This window comes from Belonocnema kinseyi, chromosome 10 (genome assembly GCF_010883055.1).
Source record: "Belonocnema kinseyi isolate 2016_QV_RU_SX_M_011 chromosome 10, B_treatae_v1, whole genome shotgun sequence".
In the NCBI taxonomy this organism is placed as follows: Eukaryota; Metazoa; Arthropoda; class Insecta; order Hymenoptera; family Cynipidae; genus Belonocnema; species Belonocnema kinseyi.
In genome coordinates this window covers 68456171-68474047 of record NC_046666.1, presented here as the reverse complement: position 1 = coordinate 68474047, position 17877 = coordinate 68456171, and the positions used below count along the sequence as shown (strand labels likewise).

Below are 17877 nucleotides of genomic sequence, written 5' to 3'. Positions count from 1 at the left end.
AAAAAGTTGAAAGACCTATTACTTTATATGATTTCCGCCGCCTTAAGAGGGCCCCACGTCGGCCGTGCCTAGGGCCCGACGGTCTTAAAAGACGGCACTGATAATTATCAAATAATTACGAAATAATTTAATTATCTGCGCATTAATTTTCAAAATAATTTTTTAAATTAAATTTAATAGTTATAAGTATTTTACAGTAATTATTATTATTTATATCTTGAAAAAATTAATCGATTAATATAACACAATTATATTTCATTCTTTATAAAAATGTATAAAACAAATAAAGCAAATCCTTGGGATTTTTTAGTGAGCAGTACATAGAATCTGTTCATGCCGATTTCAAAACAACTTGGGCTAAATATAAAGTAGCATATACAAATGTAAAGTATCCTGAGAATTAATTAAAAGCAGTTCGCGAATACAATTCTCGTCACGTTTGTAATTGAATAATAGACATAGAAAAATGAACTTTATTTGTTTCTATAAATTTTTACAAATAATTACATATAATTATATTATATTAATGTATATATTTTGTACAAGATATATAATAATAATCACTGTAAAATACTGATAACTGTTCAATTTAATTTAAAAAAAACTATTTTTAAAATGAATGCGCATATAATTAAATTATTTGGTAATTATTTTATAATCATTCAGTTTTTTATATATAATATAATATTTAATAATATTTAATAATAATTTTTGTAATAAATTATTTCAATTTGACAATTTGATATTTTTAAATTTCGAAGTAACTTTTTTTCGAAACGGCCCGGCGAAAATTGTTGAAATTTGGCACGGATCCTTCATTTTATTGCAATAATCGATTCCCGTTCAAATATCTGCGGTGAATTTTTCATCAAACCCATGTTCAGGCACACCGTGAACCCTTAAAATATTTTGAAATCTAATAAATCATCTTGAAATTTGTAATACCTCTTAAAATTTCTTTACGACTTTTGAAAAGATTGTAATCTTTTGAAATCTTCGAAATTATGAAAATTTTTGAAATTCCGCTCTACATTTTTAAACTTCTGTTGTAATTACGTACCATCTTCTTCTTTGACTTGTTCCCAGAGTTCAGTCAACTGAGCAACTTCTTCCTCAGACCATTCTTTCGGCAGCCTTTTCTGAATTTCGCTCCTAACACCCTGAAAAAAAGAAACTTTTCTATAATATACATATTTATAAAATAGAATTCAGGAAATAAAGGCCGGAGGCTCCCAAAAGAGTCGCGATAAAGAATGAATTTCAAGTTTTGCATGAAATAATCCATGCGTAACAGGGACATAAATTTCATCTCGTAGTCTCGAAATCCCCGAAGCGACTCGATTCTATTTTATCACATATGTTCCCCTTAAAAGGACGACAACCTTAAAACTTATTTAGGGTCAGACTGACGACGGTTCCCATAAATCATTCCGAACGTGTCACTGCGAAACTGTTGAGGGGCACCAGAAACAGGAATATGCGAACGCGGAAATGTCATTTTACAAGAGGAAATCGGAATTTGCTAGAGAATAATGAAAACGAACATACAATATGTAAAACGGATACGTCTCTTTGTTGTATTTTCAATTCCACCTCGAATGAATCAAGAGAAAAAGCTATTTCATTGATTTTATTTTTTAATACGAGTATTGTAGTGAAATTCGGGTACCTTCGAGTTGACGATGAGGCACATCTCTTTCAGCTTTTTTATCACTGCACGTCTCGTTCTATCTTTATTGATCAGATTATCCAAGAGCCAGTCGATTAGATCTACAAAGAAAGATAAATCAATCCGTTTAGTGAGTTTAAAAAAATTGGTTTTCTTATTCGGGCTGACCGAAAAACTTTTCTTTAAAAATTCCTTGACTTTTCCTTGATTTCCCTGAGAATTAATATTCAAAGAGCAATATTCTAAACTGGTAACATTATTAATATAGACCACAAGTAACTAATTTACAGTGAAGGAAGACTTCAAGGTAAACTAAGAAAAACTGAAAGAATGTACTATAAATTAATTGAATTGAGTAAATTTAGAAGAATTTAAGTAAATTGAACAAATTATCGAGAATTCCGAAGAATTTACACAAATTCAGGATAATTATTATAAATCGGGGTGAATTCCAAATGAATTCAAATTAATTACAAAAAATATTTAAAAAATAATAACTTGTGAATACATTCCTCGGTGAATTCTCTTAAATGCATGAAAGTATTATAACAATTTATGAAATTCTTTGAAGTCAGATGATATTTTCTGAAATCCTAGGAAATTTATTGAAATTTATTTATTTATTGAAAATTAGCAAATACTTTAAAAACGCATGGAAATTTGTTTCAATCAGAATTTAGATTTTCTAAAATGTTTCAAATCCTCTTAAATCTTTTAAAATTCTTGGGACTTTTTAAAGATTTAAAAAATATCTTGGAATTATGTTAGATTTCCTAAGATATTTTTAACCCTTTGAAATCCGATCAATTGAAATACCTTGAAATTTTACAAAATCTCCTGAAATATTAAACATTTCTTAAAATCTTTTGAATTTTTTTTTTGTAATCCTTTGAAACCATTTGAAATTATTGTAATCTATTCAAAATACCCTGAGATATTGCAAATCATTTAAAATCTTAACACTTTTTTGGGATTAAAAAAATATCCTTCTATCTTTAAAACCTTATGGAACTACTTCAAATTATTAAAATCAATTGAAGTTTCTAGGAATCATGAAAAATAAAGTACAATTCTATAAAATCGTTGCTAATACACTGAAATATTTGAAAATATTTAAAATCCCATCAAATTACGGAAATTAATTTAAAACTCCTCAAGCTTTTTTTGCTTATCTTAAAATTTAAATACCTTTTAATTCCTTAAAAGTCTTAAAAATGCATTGAAATTTTCTTTAATATCTGAAGATATTTCAAACCTTTTGGATTCCCATTAAATTTCAGAAATCAGTTGAAAACTCCTTTACATTACACGAAATAGCCTGAAATATTTAAATCCTTTAAAATAAAAAAAAATTCTTTAAGATCTTTTGGAACCATTTAAATTCTTTCTAATCTTTTAAAGCTTTGAACAATTCCTTGGATTTTTTTAAAATACCCTTCAATATTTAAAATTCTTTGAAACAACTTAAAATTATTGAAATCAATTTAAAGATTCTTTGAATATTTCAAATAAGCTAAAATTCTTTAAAATCTTTGTTAATACCTTGAAATATTTGAACATATTTTAAATCCTAGAAAATCCCCTTAAATCACTGACATCAAATACGTATTTGTTTAAATTAGCAAAGCGAACTTTTATATTTTTGCGAATATTTGACAATTTTAAGGGAACCATGAGTTTTTTGCCGATTCTACTTTGAAATCGTTTCATTGATGTAATTTTTGAAATATTAAGGTTTTACTTGTTTCATTTTATCTAATGTCTCGCACTCTTTTAAAATATAGAAAAAATTTAGGGAAAATAAAATTATTTCAATCATTACAATTCTTTTTAAAAAATGATAAAAAAGTATCTCCTAATTATCTCGCAATAAGAACAACCTTAAAATTTCCAAAATTGCAAAAAGAGTAAAGTTCTGAATAAAATCAAAAAATTTTTTCCAAAAAAATATATAAAATGTAATATTTATGATAAGTAGACTATATTAGTTCCTATTATATCTAAAAATTCTAAGGGCACGGTTTTCAATGTGAAATAATTTTCTTTTAGTAATAGTAAAAAATAGAAACTCGCTTATGAAGCTAACAATCCCCTTCCCCTACTTCCTATCTCCAGTTATCACTTCCTCACTTCTAATCACGCTAATTTCTAATAATTTCCCCTACTTTCCATCATATACACTCTTTTTTCCTACTTCAAATTCACTCATTATTCTCACTTTTGCTAGTCCCCTCTCACTCCTCTTACTTTACCTATTCCCCTCTTCTCATTTCACCAACTTTCCCTCATTTCCCCTACCACACCTACTTCCACTTCCCTCATCTCCACCCCCAAGACCTGCTTCTTCTTCATTAATACCCCTCACTTCTACCCCTTCCACCCCTTATTTCCCCTACTTAACCCCCTCCTATTTCCATTAATTTCCCACCCCTTGTTTCTCAGTCACACCCATTATTTCCTCTCAATTATCTCCCTTACTTCCCCTCATTTCCCCTCCTTGAAAAAAGTAGGAGGGACGGATGGACGGACAGATATCCAACCGAAATTATAAGGATTTCTGCCTGGGGTTACGAAACCCTAAAAAGTGCTGTTTATTATTGGCAGTTACCTAAAGTGCTTCTTACAGAAATTCCTGGACTTTCACAACTTTTTTTCTTCAAAATCCTTAAACTTTGCCTGGCCTATTGTCACCCTGTTATAATCAAAATGTTTTAAAAAATTGATCTTTATTGAATGTGAAAGGCGATATTTTCCATTTATTAAAGACGCGAGGGAATTACAGAAGAGATTGTGAGCGAAGTAAATGTACAATAAGAAATGGGTTTTGGAAGGAAGTTTCTGTTATGTGGGATTGGAAGGAGCTAGACTAGACGATTTTTTTCACGTTAAAGGAGACATCTTTGTTGGTAGAAGGTCGATGGAAGAACGATAGATATAGTACCTTGAGGATATTTGTTAGTTTGATGCTCCATGAATAAAGTGCGTAATTCGTCTTCTTCTTCTTCGGACCAGGCGGTACGAGAAAGTTTCTTGTTTTCTCCTCCTTGTGAGTCGTAGCCCTCGACCATGTCGACGGCATGGTGGGTCGTCTTCCAGAACAGCAATTCCATGTACGCCTTACGATTCTTTTGTGCGACCTCCGCGAAACTGCGAATTATGAAGATAGCAAACTTTTGCAGCTCCTGAAACATCAACATCAACATAAACATCAACATCCGACTTGAACTTATGCAAATATACGACCTTCTTGGAAATCTACTATTGAGAGGAGATACTCCAGCTTTCAAACTTTAACCATCTGACGAGGAAAACTCATTTCTTGAAAAAAAAGGCAAAACAAATTATCACTCCTCGCTTTACTTATCCCAGCTTTATCATTTTTTGTTATTACTGAGTCATTTTTAATCCTTTTGTTATATGAAAAAGGGATGTTACCGAATATCTCGAAAATATCGGACATATTGTTGTCGAAAACCAGATTGGTTGCATGCTGCGTGAATTTTACTTTAAGTGGGTCTTTTTAGTTTGCTCTTTTAAATTTTCTGGAATTTTTGTACATCGCAATTTCCACATGACGAATATTCATTTTAAAGATTTATTTCTAAAAGAGAGCATTCTAAATTTTAAATTATTTGGTTACAATGAAGGCAACATTTCTGTTCTTAACTTTTTGACAAAATTAGAAAAAAAATCATAAGCCCTTCATAAATCTTATTTATGAAATTTTCTTAACATTATTGATAAAATAGAACATTTTCTTTGTAAAAGTTCTTTTAAAATTGGAAAATAATTGTGTTTTTAAAATTTTGCAACAACACTATAATTTGTCCACTTTTTTAAATTCTCAAAGAGGTGAAAAGAATAAAATTGCGGACAAAAACTTAAAATATCTTAATTATCATTCTTAATTATTATTATTTAAAAATTTTTTTAAATTTATCTGCTATATCATCAGAGATTGTACCTTACCGACAGTAGATCAACCCTCCAAACCATGAAGGCAGAAAATCTACACAATATCGATCAAGTTAAGAATCTTCAATAACAGAAAATGCTTAACGTCTTAATAAGACTAGATAGAAAATAATATTTTTAAATTAAAATTATTTCTTGAAAAAAGATTCTACTCTATCTTCACTCCCTTGGGAATCGAACCACAAAACTTCTGATTTCCGGTCAGGTGCTTTTCCAATTAAGCTATTAGAGGGATCAGAATAAGAACTCTTAATTCAAGAACATAACGCTAATTTTTAGCTAGGTGTTAATGGTACAAGTATTTATTTAAAATTTTTTTAAAATTTATCTGCTATATCATCAGAGATTGTACCTTACTGACAGTAGATCAACCCTATAAACCATGAAGGCAGCAAATCTACACAATATCGATCAAGTTAAGAATCTTCAATAACAGAAAATGCTTAACGTCTTAACAAGACTAGATGGAAAATAATATTTTTAAATTACAATTATTTCTTGAAAAAAGATCCTACTCCATCTTCACTCCATTGGGAATTGAACCACAAAACTTCTGATTTTCGGTCAGGTGCTTTTCCAATTAAGCTATTAGAGGGATCAGAATAGTAAGGTACAATCTCTGATGATTTAGCAGATAAATTTAAAAAATTGTAAAATAATTATTTGTACCATTAACACCTAGCTAAAAATTAGCCTTATGTTCTTGAATTAGAAGTTCTTATTCTGATCCCTCTAATAGCTTAATTGGAAAAGCAACTGACCGGAAATCAGAAGTTTTGTGGTGCGATTCCCAATGGAGTGAAGATGGAGTAGGATCTTTTTTCAAGAAATAATTTTTATTCTGAAATAATTTTTTAAATAATTTAAAAAATCATAGAAAAAACTTTGAATAGATAATTAATTTGTTTTTTAATTTCGACAAATTTTACACAAAATATAGATTTTTAAAGATTATGAATCAAGATTTAGAATCTTTTTAAAAATTTTGAAAGGTTTCCAGAGAACAAAAAAATTGTCTTAAGATTTCTTATGATTTTCTTATGATTTTTTATTTTTAAAAGTTTATTTCAAGACAATATTTTTAAATATTTCTGAAACATTCCAAACAATTTCCAAAATTGTCGAAAAATAATATGGAAAATTATAAGGAATTTTCTCATCTTTCAGAACCTTTCAAATATTTCGGAAAAATTCGAATCCTTTTAAAAAATATTAAAAAATTTTTTGCCAAGTACATGAGAATTCCAAATTTGTCAAAAACGAACTTTGAAGATTTTAAGACACTTTCAGGGATAATTTGATTCAGTTTAAAATATAATTAGGAATTTTTAGGTTTTAATTTTAGATTAAATTATATTATTATATTAAATTTTTACAAGCGTTAAAACATCCTAAATATCTTTTCAAGTGAATCAAACTTTTCCTACATTTTTTTAAACTATGTAAAATAAAAAAATTGCTTAAAAATTTTCTACATACTTTTCTGAAATCTTCCAAAATCTTTCTGAATTTTCTCGAGAAACTTAAGAAACTTATATTTATATAACCTTAATGAAAAAAAAACAAAGAAACAAAAAATAAATAGTAATTCGAAATTTTTATTTCGCATTAAAAGTTATTTTTCTATACAAATTATACTTTGCTTGTAATCTTTTCTGATATCTTTAAAAATCTTTTTGAATTTTCTCCAGAATCTTGGGAAAATCATATTTATATAACCTTGACGAAAAATAAAATAAAAAATACCAATTCAAAAATTCATTCATATGCATTTTCAATTGATGTAGTTGAACTTTCAATATACGTATATGGATTTCCAAACAAAACAGATTGAACTTCAACCAAAAACTAATCAATTTTAATCAATTGTAAAAGTTATATGAAAAACTGCTTTTCCACTTAAATCGGAAAACTAAAAAATTCTAGTAAATTAAAAAAATGAAAGACTTCTCAGGATCTTTCTAAGGATTTTACCTTGTGTTCAGATGATTTGGAGTCGAGTATTCTTTGAAATGTTCTGAATATCGAAGCTTGATAGATCATGGGTTGCATTTTGCAGTCCCAGGCGATTCTATGCAGCATTTTGACGATGTAGTGATTCACCTCGATTGAATTCATTTCATATCCTTGAAGAAGGAGTGCCATCGCCTTAACCACTTTCATATTGGCGAACCTACAAGTCACAGTAATCTTTCCTATAACTTTTTCCCATAAAAGAAAAGATAGTTTCAGAGAAAATTGAATTTTCACCCATCAGGAGAAAACATTCTACTCTGTTTAAACCATTCTTTTGACCCTGGCAAAAATGCTCGAACGATTTCCATTTCATAATAAAAACATGTATAAGAACATTAACAATAATTGCATTTTTTATTGGTAGGAAATCAATTCTATTTTTAAAGATGTTCGGGTTGAGGAAACTTATACTTTATACACACCTGATAAGAAAATCTTTGAATTCAAAATCAGTTTCCACACAAGTTCGTAGCTCCCTTTCTGCTTCCTCCTCTTCATCCTCCTCCTCCTCATCTGTGACAGAACGATGAAGGCAATTAATTAAAAAGTTTAAAATTTTAATTCATTTTTATCACTGGACTGTAAAAATCAAATTTACCATCGTGACTTAGGGATTCCTCCTGTTCTTCCTGAGTGACTAAACTCGGGGTTTCATCTGGAACTGAAAGAGAAGAAAAATTAATTAAATTACAAGTCCAATGTATTATCTGCTTGAACTAAATACAGTTCGAAATAACTGAATTTTGGATTTTGTCAAATACAACTATTTTCAACCTTTTCTCAAAAAGGGGAAATAGGATGTTTTTTTTACAAAAATAGGACACAAAGGATGCATTATAAAAAAGAGTATTTCAAAAAAGATGAATTAAAAAAAAAGTTGAATTTTCAAGCTGAAAAGTCGAATGTTTTAGAAAATAGTTGATTTTTTAACCCGAAAAGATGAATTTTCAACAAAAAGTTAATTTTCAACCTGGAAAGATGAATTTTTGATTAAGGAAGATTATTTTTTACCAAAAACTATGAATATTCAACAAAATAATTCAAGTCAAAAGGACGAATTTTTTAGAATTTTTAGTCTAATTTTTAATAGAAGAAAAGATGACTTTTTAACAAAATAGTTGAACACTTTCACAAAATAATTAATTTTTTTATATGTCATATAAAAATTTTGAAAAACGGGGAATAGGGGAAAGAGTTCGAAATCTGTTTAAAAGAAATGCTTGTAAAATGAAAAAATGAAGGGTAGTAAATTTTAATGTATGAGATTTGAAAAAAACCCACTATATCTCCATTCATAATGAGCTAAGAAGTTACTTTATATTTGATGCAAAATGGTGTCCCATCAAACTTGACTTTGGGAAATGCGTTTTAGTTAGAACCGTCGAAGCAAGTTCCACAGTTGCCAATGGGATTGAGGAAACGGATTGGTTCCGGCAAATTACTGCGGAAGAGCAAAATCCGATCACGCGACGATGTAGCTTTCCCGATGGGAATTCCAAAATGAATTTCTTTTAATTAAGCGATCCTGAAAAGAAGATTACCGCGTTTGTGCTAACTCCGATAGAAATTGTATCGCGGACTGCGTTTGAGTTGGAAAAAGAAATTACAACACTGGATTAGCTCCTGGATATAATTCCCTACCGTTAATATCCGCAAAATCGAATGCATTCTTCACGGAATAAATCTCTAAACTTATAAAACAGGATTCATTCATTTTTCTAAAAATGAAAACAAATTTCCGGCTGTTTCCTAGTGTTAAAAATTCCAGGTTCATTCCCCATTTTCCTGGTCAGGGGTTACACTAAACGTGACTATAACGCAATAAATGGCTCAAAAAAATTAAAATACTTGATTTACAAGCGCTAAGTTTGCCTAAGTAGTAAATTTAGCAATATCCATTCTAGAAAAATTCTGCATATGAGATTTTATAATAAATTCAAATTATCTGGTGGTTTCCCCTGAATTTTTTGTAACACTTTTGTTTTGTAACGTTTTTTTCGAAGAGTGAGATGATATTTATTGCAAATGCAAAGACAAATCAGAAAAATGCACAGTTTCAAAAAAAATTACGGTCCCTTTCCCGGTTCTAAAAATTCCAGGTTAATATCTGCTTTGAATGGCCAGTGGCTACCGTTAAGAGTTAAAAAAATGTGGATAATATAAGAATTTCTAATTGCAAATTTCAGGAGTGAATAATTTTAATTAGAAAATTTGAAATAAAAGAATTTTACAATTTTGTGTTGGAATCGCTTCTAATTCGAAAGGATTATTGATTACATCAAAACCAGTAAAGTTGAAATTTCCACGATGATTTTTAGTTTAATACAAGTTAACCGAAACGGAGGCTGAATATTAAGTTTGATTCAATAACTTCACATAAATAGATATTCCCTAAAGCTTAGAGAGTCGCTATACAAATTCAGTAAAGCACACAGTACCAGCAATTCAGAAATTTAATTACAATAGTAAATACTGTATGAAAAGAACTTCGTTATGTAAAATATTTTTAATTTCGCGTATGGGAAACAACAAATTGGAATGCACTAAGAAAAAAACTTTGTTCTTTTCTGATAACTTCCAATTACAATAATGATTCCTGAAATTTACAAGTCCTTTTTATGGCATCTACCGGCTTTCAGAATCCAGTTGACCCGTTCGACTCGAGCATTTACGAGCATTCTCCCAACTGCGTTTAACATTTCATAACCCACGTATACAGAAACTTTACTGAAGAAAAAAATCTCAAGAGTTAGAGTTCTTTTATTCTTATCACAATTTCGCAATACGCATGAGTACATTTGTTTCGTTATTAGGTCATAAAATGTGTCGGTGATAAAAAGAATATTTCATATGCTTTCCATACATTTTTCCAATCCAATGTATAGGTTTCAAAATCACTTTCGAAGCTTTCAGTTTTCAGCTTTAAAGACCGTTATTTCATGTCCAGTGATGCTCTGCAATCATTTTTGATAATAGAACATTTTTCAAATTTAGCATATGAATGCCTTTCGAATATGGCAATTTAGAAATTTTAGCGCGACCACTTTTATCGCTCGAAAAAATGCATGGTTTTTCTCCGGATGGCAAACAATTTTCCTGCCAATGAAATTAAAAAGTTCGAATTATCAAAGCTGAATTTTTTATAAATTTCAAATAATCCAAACTAGAACTACAAATCAAAGCAGCCGAAATTAAGCTCTTCTGAATTTTCAACTTTTCAGATTGAAGCTTAAAAAATTTATATTCAAAAACATTAAGTTTGATCTTTTAATAATGAACAAGTAATAAAATATCTATGGGCAGCATGGGCCTCGGTAACTCTAGAGAAAGAGGTCCCTTAAGTATTTAAATCTGTTGCTCTTGATGGTTTAGAACCCACCTTAAACTTTAGGTCCCCCTCCCGCCAACAAGTAAGTGTGTGGCGGGTGTGTAAACGAATAGGAAAGAAGGTATAAGAAAAATGTAAACCCTTAGGGGACAAATTAGAAGCTTCCATTCATTGGAAATTGAATAAATAAATAAACTTTGCAAATGTTAAAAATTATATCATTCTTAGCAATTTCAAGTTAGAAACATTAAAAGTTGAATGATTTTGAATTTTGTTTAAAAAAGAAAGATTTTTAAATGAGAAGTTAATTTTGTTAAATTTTAAGTCGTTTTAAATAAATAATTGTTAAAAACCAGAACAATTAACATTGTAACGTTCAAAATCATAAAATTGAAGAATTTCAGACAAAGATTTGCTGAGAAGAAATATTTCTTCGCTATAGCAAAATAACGGTTTATTTTTTTAGTAGTATCCAGTTAAATTCTAAGAAAAAAATGTTTTGATTTCAATTTTAATATGAACAATATAGCTACAAAATCGACGCTTCTAAATTTAGATTGTCCTCTAAATTATGACATTATCACAAACTGCTGAGCATGTTGGCTCGTAGGATTATGGCGCTTCAATAACTTATAAGCGTTTTACATATAATGCATAGTACCGTGTAGAAATTGAAATAGGGAACTAGTCTGGTTCCCGACCATTCGACCCCACTTAAAGTCGGGGGCTAGTCGGGTCATCTGACTAGCCCACGACCAGTATCGTCACGGTAGATTAGTCGGGGGCTAGTCAGGTGACCCGACTTATCCTAGTCTGGGCCTGACCGGGTACTATTAGGGGCCATATGATAATACATCCGAGTGGAATATTAACCAAACTCCCCAAAATTTGTGGAACATCCCCTAAAAATTGGTCAAAATACTTATTATTTACGGAAATCTCCATAATCTTTTTCGAAATATTTAAAAGTGCTCAAGTTTACCCAAGATGAAATGAGGAACATATCCTACACTTTAAAATGCATAAATTTATGTAACTAATATTCGCCAAAATTTATGGAATATTAATTTTAGAAAAAAACTTCAGCTGGAACGCAGCAATGGAGGAGCTTCGCTCTGAAGGAACCACCATATTGATCACAGTAGTCTCTGCTCCAGGTAATTATGCTTCCTTACGTGTGGACTGCTGTCTCAAACACTCGACGCGTCATTTATGTTGCGCGAGAGGCGGCACGTCGGGCCCTTGCGGATTTTCTTTAAAGCTACCAGTCCAGAACCGCAAGACTCAAATGAAGGTGGTAGCTAAATCTGAACTGCACCGTGCTTAATAGTTTACTACTAGGATACTGCTCTTCACTGATTAATCAAAAACTTTTTCTCTTTCCAATTTCAATTACATGAAGGATTAGACTTTATTTACATATGGCAAACCTTTCAGATCAATTTAAATATAAGCATCTGTACAAATTTAGAGTCTTATGACTTTCGGCAGACTTTTCACCTGCATCTATATGTATCTTTTCCAATATGGATTTTCTTAAAATTCCATACAAAGGTATTTATAAATATTCCTATAAATTCACAATTTTCTAAAAAATACTACAAAAAAATAAGATTACGTCTTTTTGTAGATTTTGATCGTTGTTTTTATAAAAAGTTAATTTTCGTACAAAATTCTTCACTTAATAATTATTTATTAAGTATATTTGAGATGAATTTAACATTAATAAATCTTTTCTCCAAAAAACGGTGTAAAATTATTGTTAAATATATTCTTAGTGTTTTAGAATAAAAAAATCATTACGCTTTTTTAGATATTACCTCAGTTGATAAGACCTCGCCGAAAACTCAAACATAAGAATAACCCGATCAGAGCCCCACTAGCTTCCGACCACAGCCTGAAGATTACCCGCACGGAAATTAATGAACAAAAAGGCCCGACTAAAATTTTGACAAAAAGCCCAACTAGTCCCCGATTAGCCCCCAACTGGGTACTTTGTCTAAATTAATAACCAGACTAGCCCCTGATTAGTGCCCGACTTGTAATAGGGCTAAATGGGGTTATTTCCACACGGAGTTGGGTAGATAGATTTAAACGCATCATATCGGATAGAAGTAAAGTAGTTTAGTTGTGGTTTAGTATGAAATCTCAAGTAAGAACCTATCTAATAATAATACATAGTTATTTTAAATAAAATAAATATTTTTTATATAAAAATTAAAAATATTTAGATAAATTATAGTTTCCAGTAGAAACCACTTTAAAATATTATTTTTAAATTTCATACAGAACTTTTAAATAAAAATTTACTTAATTTCTCTCCGCTTGAGACTATAGTGTATTTTATTTAAAATTAGAATGTATTATGTATTATATACCACGTTTAAAATCGGACAATTAATCGAGTCATTTGAGCTTATGATTCTTTTTATGTTTAACCTTACATTTAATTTAATAGATCGAATAAATAATTCAGACGTTCCAAACTTTCGATTGCAGGATTGAGGGATTTCAGGAAAAGTTTAGATTTCTTGAAACAACTTAAATTTATATTACCACGATAATTGGTCCGATGTCTGACTCATAAAGAAGTTGGTGTTTTAACGAGCCAAGAAACTTTCTTATGATTTGGCAAACCTCTTTGATTACATACTTAGAACTGCGTTAAAATTAAGCATGGAGAGTTGTATTATTTCAAGGTGGATGCTTAAATAGGTGCATTTTAAACCGGAAATTAATTCATTTTAAAACATATTTGCTGAAACAAAATTGTCTCCTATTCCTAGACCTATAATTACGAAATAAATAGGGGCATTTGCAAGCTTCAGATCGTAAAACTGTTTGAAATAGAGAAAAAAGGGGAATTTCCCACAAAAATAGGGGACAAAATAGGAGAAGAACAAGTAATGTTGTTCGAAGTAATTGAAGTACATATTCTTAATTGAAATTTTCAGTTATTTTTGACAAATATTTAGGGGTCGGTAAAGTGGGTTTTATGGCCAATATAGAAGTTTTATGAGCTGATCATTTTTATTTTTTATAGTTTCAATATTTTCATAAAAACTAATGTGTTATTTTTTTCATTAAGATGTGAAATTTCTTTCAAATTTTTGGTTTGGGATAACCAAATTTTGAAAAGGTGTTTAACATCCATTAGGCATACATTTTATAATAAAAATCAGTTTTGGGTGTCAAATTCAGACTTAAAATTTTTGTTTAATACGAAACCAATGGAAAATATTTATCTGATAATTATTAATCATTACCTGTACTAAATTCAACAAATAATATTTAATCATTAACCATTAAAAAAAATTGCTCAAATGTGGAAAGTAGCAAGGAACTAATTGAAAAAAATTAAGTTTTTATGATAAAGAAATGCACGTAAATGTCAAAATATATTTGAGAAAATAATTGAACCGATTTATTTAGTGCATTACAATTTTTATTTAAAAACTATTACCATAAGATTACCAAAGATACTTTATATTTTCTTCATTTACTAAATAAATAGTTTGCTGTCCTAGCTAATCGTTTAGCTGGATTTCGTCTTCCAAAAAAATATGGCTGTGGCACCTAGATTTCTAGCTGTTTTAGCTAAATTAGCCATATAGAAATTATCTAGCGAATTTATTCAGAATAACAACTACTTTTAAATTATTTTTTATCGATAATTATTTCTAGATGGTAAATCTAGCTGAAACGGCTAGAAATTTAGGTGACATAGCTATATTTTCTTGGAAGACGAAATCCAGCTAAACATTCATCTGGACAGGTAAACCATTTTTTTTCATTGTAAGAACATTGTCATTTTAAACGAAATTTTCGATCTTGTATGCTGGTTTCGAGCCAAATTTGAGTCAATTTTTCGAATTTTTAAATCAAAAGGCCTAAATTGTCATGTTTTTGCACAGCAACGCTATACGCCTGTTGGGTAGTTATGACAGCGCCACCAATTTGGAACTACTGGGAAAAAATTTAAATTTAAATTAATTTTTAACAAGAAATCTTATAGTAAATAACTAATTTTAGACCTGAGTATAATATTTCTCAATAAAATGAATTGATATTTACAAAAAATGAAGTCATTAGCCATTAAAGTTATCGTGCTAGGCATACTAACATGATCACTTCAAATAAAAAATTGCGTGTGCTAACATAGTTATTTGGATTAAAAATAGCTGCATTTTTATGTGCCCAGGTGCGAATTCAGGTCGGCACCCAGAGCAGGTGCGTTGGCCCAAAGTCGGACCGACTTTGGCCCGACATAGATCGGCGGCCAAAGTTGAGCAACCTTTTATATTTATAAGATACTTATGTCGGCCGAACCTAAACAGCCAACGTTGGCAGACAACGTAGGACCGACTGTTGGCCCAACTTTGGCACAAACATGGACCAAACATCAGGGCACTTTGGGAAATCTTTCGTTAACAAGTAAAGCCGACTACTAGCCCAACTCTGTGCCAAAGTCGGCCTAGAGATCGGCATGAAAGGATTTAGAAAGTTCTGAAGAAGTTAGGCTGACTATTGGCCCAACAATGGCCCAAACATGCACCAACCATCGGGGCAGCTATGGAACATCTTTTGTTAACGAGTAACGCCGACTACCGACCCAACTCTGGGCCAAAGTCGGCCCGGAGATCGGCATCAAGGGATTTAAACATTCTTTTTAATAAAAAGAGAAGAAAAATTCTTCTTTATTCATAATGTGTCCCCTAAGGGTTTACATGACTTCCATTCCTTACAATCATTCCGTTTATATCCATATTTTTTTTACAATCTTATCCTTTCTATATATACAATTATATACAATTATTTACATAAAATCTTATATCTAGTTTCTTATTTCTATTTCCTGCGATAGCACAATTTAGGACATATTAGCAAACGAGTGAGCTATCGAACGAAAGCGAGAGTGCAAGCAAGAGAGAGAGCATGAGAACGCAAACGCATCTTAGTCTACTTAACTTTTACCTTACCATTACTTACAATTTTTACGTTTCTAATCTAAGCGGCTTCCGCTTCCTTTTTCTTTCACTTTTTTATACCTCCATTTGCCTTTTTTCACGTACATTCTTTCATTTTCTCTTTCGCTCCTCCAGCACCCTCAAACTCCTTCATCCATTCTTATCCTAATCCACCTTCCCCTAGAATCTTAACCACATTTTCTTGCCAGCTTCCTTTATCTTCCATTCCTCTCCTACATCCTTCCCATACATGCTCCCATGTTTCCTCCTCCCATTCACATACTCTAGACTTTCTGTTCTATTCTTTTTCTTAGTACGTCCCCTCCCTTACCTAGTTTCCAATCTAAATCATGCTATTCTGGTCCACCTACTCTCTCCCTATCTCTTTTCTAAATACTTTGGCACCCCTTCCTTTTTTATCATCTTATACCATTTATTGCATTTAGAATCCTCAATCGCCTCCCATCTTTCTACTGATTGTCTTTCCCTCTCCCTTTTTTCCAATTCTTCATAGTTTACTCTATATCATTAGAGAACTCCCTCCTTTCTTCTTCCCATCTCGTTAATTCGATCACCCTCCCTCTTCTGTCTTCTACCTCCATCAAACACTTTCTCGTTACACTTTCTCGCCAACTTCCCTCCTTTTCCCTCCCTCAGCTTCGTCTTCAATTTCCATGCCCTCTTTCCCGCTCTAATACTTAACTTATCCCTTAGCGCTTCTTCTCTTACCATATATCCTGGCGTCCTCCAGTATGCCCATAGCGTCCACCTTATATACCTTCCTTGTAAACTCTCAATTTCTTTCCTTTCTTTCCATCCCCATATCTCTGCTCCATAACCTAATACCGGCCATACCAGCGTATCAAATAACCACATTCTGCTTCTCCAATTTTTTGTAATCTTCTTTTTCCTATTCCCCATATCTGTTTCATTACCCCTGCTGCTTTTTTATCCTTTCTCTTTTATGAGCTGTAAGATCTATATTCGTTCGCAAGAAATATCCCAAATATTTATACTCTTTGACTTCTTCTAACTTTATTCCTATGTCTTCTGCGTATGCCAGTGCATGTATCTTTTCCTTCCCTATCCTAACTCCTCCTCAACCCTTGCTCTTCATTTCTTCTTAAAAGTCTGATATTAATAAATTAAATAAAAGTGGGATCAAAGGATATCTTATCTGACACCTCTCACCAACCAGAAACTATCCTCTACTTGCTCTTCTACCTTTACCCTGCTTTTTGCCTCTCTAAAATTTTCGGATACTCTCTTTATTAATTCCTCTCTTATGCCCTTTTTTACCATAACTTATTCTATTTCGCTTCGGTCTAATGAGTCAAATGCCGCCTTAAAGTCCACGGACATTGCTATCATTGCCCCTTTTTCCCTTTTAATTCTCTTATTTACTAGATAGTTCAGAACATAGAGGTTGTCCATTACCCCTATTCCTTTTCTGAACCCTGTCTGATTCGGTGAATCGATATTTTTTTCTTCAACTTCTATCTTCAATTTCTCCGACAAAATAGTTGCATATACTTTATACAGTGTTGGCATCAACGTCACCCCCCTATAATCTATAACCTCCTCTCCCTTGCCTTTCTTTTCTATTGGTATAAATACTCCTTTTTTCCATAACTCTGGCCACCCCTCTCCTCTACATACTCTATTACAAATTATCCATGCCCATTCCTCTAGTTCCTCCCCTCCATATTTCCAAACGTCATTTGGAATCTCATCTATACCAGGTGCCTTTCCATCCTTCATTATTCCTAAGACGTTAACTATTTCTTCCCTTGAAATATCCTCTTCCTCATCTCTTTCTCTACGAGGGTAGTTCAATAAGTCCTTAGAATGAAGTATAAAAACAATTTTTTTTGGGTAAATTTTTTTTAATTTTCCAACATAATCTCCTTGGAGCTCTATAC

At 31.2% G+C, this 17877-nt stretch overlaps 1 protein-coding gene across 1 annotated transcript in view; it reads right to left on the bottom strand.

Moving 5' to 3' along the window:
• Window positions 1-17877, bottom strand: part of LOC117181567 (protein timeless homolog) — a 384720-nt gene that overhangs the window by 20156 nt on the left and 346687 nt on the right. The window contains exons 17-22 of the mRNA XM_033374395.1: window positions 8259-8321; window positions 8083-8173; window positions 7619-7817; window positions 4611-4851; window positions 1670-1770; window positions 1061-1160 (exon numbers count right to left, since the gene is read on the bottom strand). Coding sequence (XP_033230286.1) covers window positions 1061-1160; window positions 1670-1770; window positions 4611-4851; window positions 7619-7817; window positions 8083-8173; window positions 8259-8321 — 795 coding nt within the window. The remainder of the gene's footprint in view (window positions 1-1060; window positions 1161-1669; window positions 1771-4610; window positions 4852-7618; window positions 7818-8082; window positions 8174-8258; window positions 8322-17877) is intronic.